The following is a 4,154-nucleotide window of genomic DNA, read 5'->3' on the forward strand; positions in this document are numbered from 1 at the left end:
CATGTCTCTTGGGATCTAACAAACATAAGTGCAATACATGGTTGTAGTTTGGTAAAGAAAGTTATGCTTTACTAAAAATTTATATGTAAAAAATAATCATTTTCATAGACCATAGTTTCATAGACTTCATGGAAGAGGTGAATTTTATGAAATAATGATGTTTAAAAGGAAGAGTGTTGTATTTTTGGTCTGTGGAGTCACTCATGTGCATAGATGAGGTTTTGTGCTGTTCCCTTCTAAAACATCTGTTGTACCTTTCCCTTTCATGTGCTGCTTTCTGCACTGTCTGTACTGCTTCTCTATCAAAAATGTCAAACACAACTCTACAGCTGTAATAATTTGGATGGTCAAATGATCTGTATATTACACAAATATTGTCACTTTGGGAGGGGTGCACATTTAAGGGGAAAGGATCAGAATTCAAAATATTTTTTGCCAAATTTGAGAAATATCCTAAAATCATATAATGATTTAGGTTGGAAAAGACTCTTAAGATCATTGAGTCCAACTGTAAACCTAACACTGCCAAGTCCACCACTAAACCACGTCTCTAAGCGCCACATCTACACATCTTTTAAATATATAGATCTAAGTCAGTATGAACAAATATTTCATTCAACTAGGGATATGCAGCAGAATAAAGATAGGTGTAGAATGACTCTACAAGCAAAGTTTGGCATTACAAGGCATCATAAAGTTCACAAGTATCTCTGAAGTCATACTATTATAAACAGTCATACTGAGCACTCTCATTTATGCAATGTAGTGTATACACATAGTATTAACCCTTCCACTTTTTTCAGCAGCGGTGAAAACATTCTGAAATACTTTGTCGAGTTTTCACATCTCAGGAAATGTAGACACCACCTGGGGAAAAAAAATCATAGTAAATGTGATTGGCAAGAAGGCTGTGGCTATAATGGTGGTGTTTATTCTGTAAAATAGGTTATAGGTAATGTGAAAGGGTAACTAAGGGGATACCAAAGAAACATCTTCTGGGGATGTTGTGAAATCACTCTGATTAGAGACTTTCAGAACAGACACTTGTCTCTCTTCCTAGGATGAATTTACATGTAATTCATCCTGGCACGTCACTGTAGGATGGACTAGGTAATCTGTTTCACAACTGGTTCCAGCCTGTTTTCTATGATTTTGCATCATGTCCAAGTTAATTTTTAAGTGTTAGGGGCCAAACACCTGCTTTTGTATCTGCTAGGTATGTCCTGACACTGATCCAAAATGTGCTGGCTGACAGCAACCTCAGATGTCATTTGGTAATCATGGCTCACCAGAGCCCAACTGCACTTTGACACAATCTCACTACTTGCCCCATCATATGAATCGTCTGCTCGTGACAGGCTGTCTTTTTTATTTAAACAACAGTTCTTCATTTTGATAATCACAGCTTTTAAAGCTTTTAACCCTTAGATCATTGTTTGGCTTCTTCCATATTACAGGCTATTACATTTCACTAAAGTACTCATATTATCATCAAAGCACTTCCTCCCGAAAGACATCTAGTTTTGATCTGAAGATATTACAAGATGGAGAATCGAGTACTTCTGTTGATAATTTCTTCCAGTGGTTAATCATTGTCATTGTGAAACTTGCACCTGGTTTCTAATTTGCATTTAGTGGCTTTAGCTTCCAGGGATTTGTTAATATATTTCCTCTTTGGCTAGATTGAAGAACCTGCTTGTATTTTATACTTTGTTCCTCTAAACATAATCAGGTCCCTTCTCAATCTTCTAGGCAGTAAATGACAAAGAACAAAGTATAAGTCTAACGGCAAGGCATTTTTACAGGCCCTTAATAACTTCCAAGGCCTTCTATGTATTCCCTTTTCTGTTTTTTTCAATGCTACATTCCAATACCAGATTTGGCAATGCTGTAAAGAGAGCTAAAAAATACCCCCTCCTCCTGTTTCCATGATGGGTAATCACATCAACTCTTTTGCCGTAATATTGTGTTTCTCTGGGACTTGTCCAAGACAGCAATGTTCACAGTCAAAGTCTTGAGCCAGTGGTGCATACCCAGTTGATAGGCACAACTCCAGTGTGAGCCCCCACTCCCCTTCTCCCCAGCTTTGCTTGGATGCTCTGCCTAGTGAGCCATCTCTTTATTTTAGGCATCTGTTGTACTGAAGGCTGTTTTTCAGAGCGGTTATTTCTCTATTAGGAACAGTACAGTATAGCAAGATGACTATCTTCTTCAATTGACCTAATTTCACTAATAATGATATCTGGTCCTCTGCAGCTTCTGGAACGAGGAGCAGTTTTACACCTCTATCTGATAAACATCTGTTCCGTTTCAGCCTTCTTCAGAAACACCGGGGCTCCATTGCTTTTTCTGTACTCCTGAATTTGCCCCTTTGTCTCAATGGGGCAGGCTGTTTATCACATTGACTTTCTGGTCTAGCTAGAGAACAACTTGATACTTCTCAGTGAGGAACCAAAATAGAGCTATATTAAAGATTGCTTATTAGACAAATCATATGAAGTCAGGAAAGCCCCGGCGCTGAAAATAGAGATTGGGAGAGTACATGGGGAAGTGTCATATATGGTTACCCTTTTCTTAGACTTTCCTGGGCACTTGTTTATGGGCTCTATTCCTACTGGTCTCCTCTGTTGGCCTAACTCTAACAAGTCCAAATTGCTTCCCTGGAAAGGGCAGGGGGATGCCAAAGAAAAGGAAACTAGGAAAACAAATAACCTTTCTTTGGTTATTTGGGGCAGAACAACAGATGGTGACGAGAGGGGAAATGAGCATTAAAGCATCAAAAAAATTTAATGTGGAACTGAGTAAGGACTCTGAGCAGAGTACCTCCAGTTGATGGGCCCTGTTCCTACTGGTTCTCTCTTGGGATGGGCAGCCATCCCCCACAACTCACAGAGGGTACCTCACAAAAAAGGGCTGAAAAAGAAACAAGGGAGAAAGACATTAATGACAGGGATGAGCAAATTAAGAAAGTGAAGTAGGTGAGGGCACAACATGTGGAAGGAACCAAACTGGGCAGTGAGCATAGTGCCTACCCCAGCTCGTGGCCAGTTTTGATCTCTTGTTTTGGTATTTTTTTTCTGCAAGCAATGTACTGTTGCAGATTAAAATGTTTTGCTGGTCGCAGTGTGAAGTTATGAATTCTTGTAGTTGTGTACTAAGGGAGGGGGTGTCACATGAGAAGAGACACGTCAAGGCTTATGGCACTGGGCTGGGTGTCGGCGCCTAGAAGACAGGTGAAGTCAGAAATAATTAAACACCACAATTTGTGCTTAGAAGCTTAACTTACGTCCCAAGCACATTCCAGAATTGAAACTGCAGCTTGCGTACACTTACCTAAGTTAACATTTAAAGTAGCTGTGCATATACAAGAGAAAATGTAACTCTGCTTGTGCCAGTTCTAAAGGGCAGGTACTTAGCTGGACTTCAGGTTGCCCTGCAGCCCGTGCTGAGCTCTATTCTGCCCCAGTTAGGAGCAATATATGATCTGAGACAACTGGTTTACATCTTTGTGAGCTGCAGCTCCTCCTGGGATTGCAGGGCAGGCATCGGAACTGCGGGGAATTTTGCTGTAGCACTTTGAAGAAGCTCCTGGCTGCATCTGCTTGATGCATTTATTGAAGATCGCTAACCTCACAGCAGAACTGACATAATGAGCCAGACACTTCTCACACTTCTCGTACAAAGTGTGGTGTCTTTCCTTAAGACGATTCTCTTCACTATTCTGAGGTGAGGTTTGAGCCATCCCAGCTTTCTTCCCCATCTTATTTGCAGAAGCATCAGAGCTGTTGTGAACACACGCCTGAGCCCCCTGGGTCATAGCTTAGTGACACTGAAAGACCATGCTGTAAACCGTGGCTGCTCAGGAGTGGTTCAGTGAGTCACAGCTCCAAGCATCTGAAGCAAACAAGTCATGTGTTCATCAGTTGCCTCTTTTGTGAGGAAGGTGATCTCTGGCAGCAGAGCATTGTCATGTCTATGCTGAGGAAAGGTCATTGCTGGGTAATTGGTACCAGGCAGCCCCAAGTAATACCACATGGAGAAAGAGTATGAGAGGTGTCTATGATGATCCTGGCCAGCCTGGTTCATATTCAGCCTGCCTTCTGTGGATCACTATAAAGCAATACCAAGTCCAGGGAAGTGCTGAGCTACATATG

The 4,154-nt window shown here is 41.2% G+C and overlaps 1 protein-coding gene across 1 annotated transcript in view; it reads left to right on the plus strand.

Moving 5' to 3' along the window:
• The window catches only part of M1AP (meiosis 1 associated protein), a 29,396-nt gene that overhangs the window by 253 nt on the left and 24,989 nt on the right, over positions 1 to 4,154 (plus strand). The window contains exons 2-3 of the mRNA XM_009893745.1: positions 1,061 to 1,090; positions 1,690 to 1,698. Of these exons, the coding sequence (XP_009892047.1) occupies positions 1,061 to 1,090; positions 1,690 to 1,698 (39 nt within the window). The remainder of the gene's footprint in view (positions 1 to 1,060; positions 1,091 to 1,689; positions 1,699 to 4,154) is intronic.

This window comes from Charadrius vociferus, unplaced genomic scaffold (assembly GCF_000708025.1).
Source record: "Charadrius vociferus isolate BGI_N301 unplaced genomic scaffold, ASM70802v2 scaffold59, whole genome shotgun sequence".
NCBI classification, from domain to species: domain Eukaryota; kingdom Metazoa; phylum Chordata; class Aves; order Charadriiformes; family Charadriidae; genus Charadrius; species Charadrius vociferus.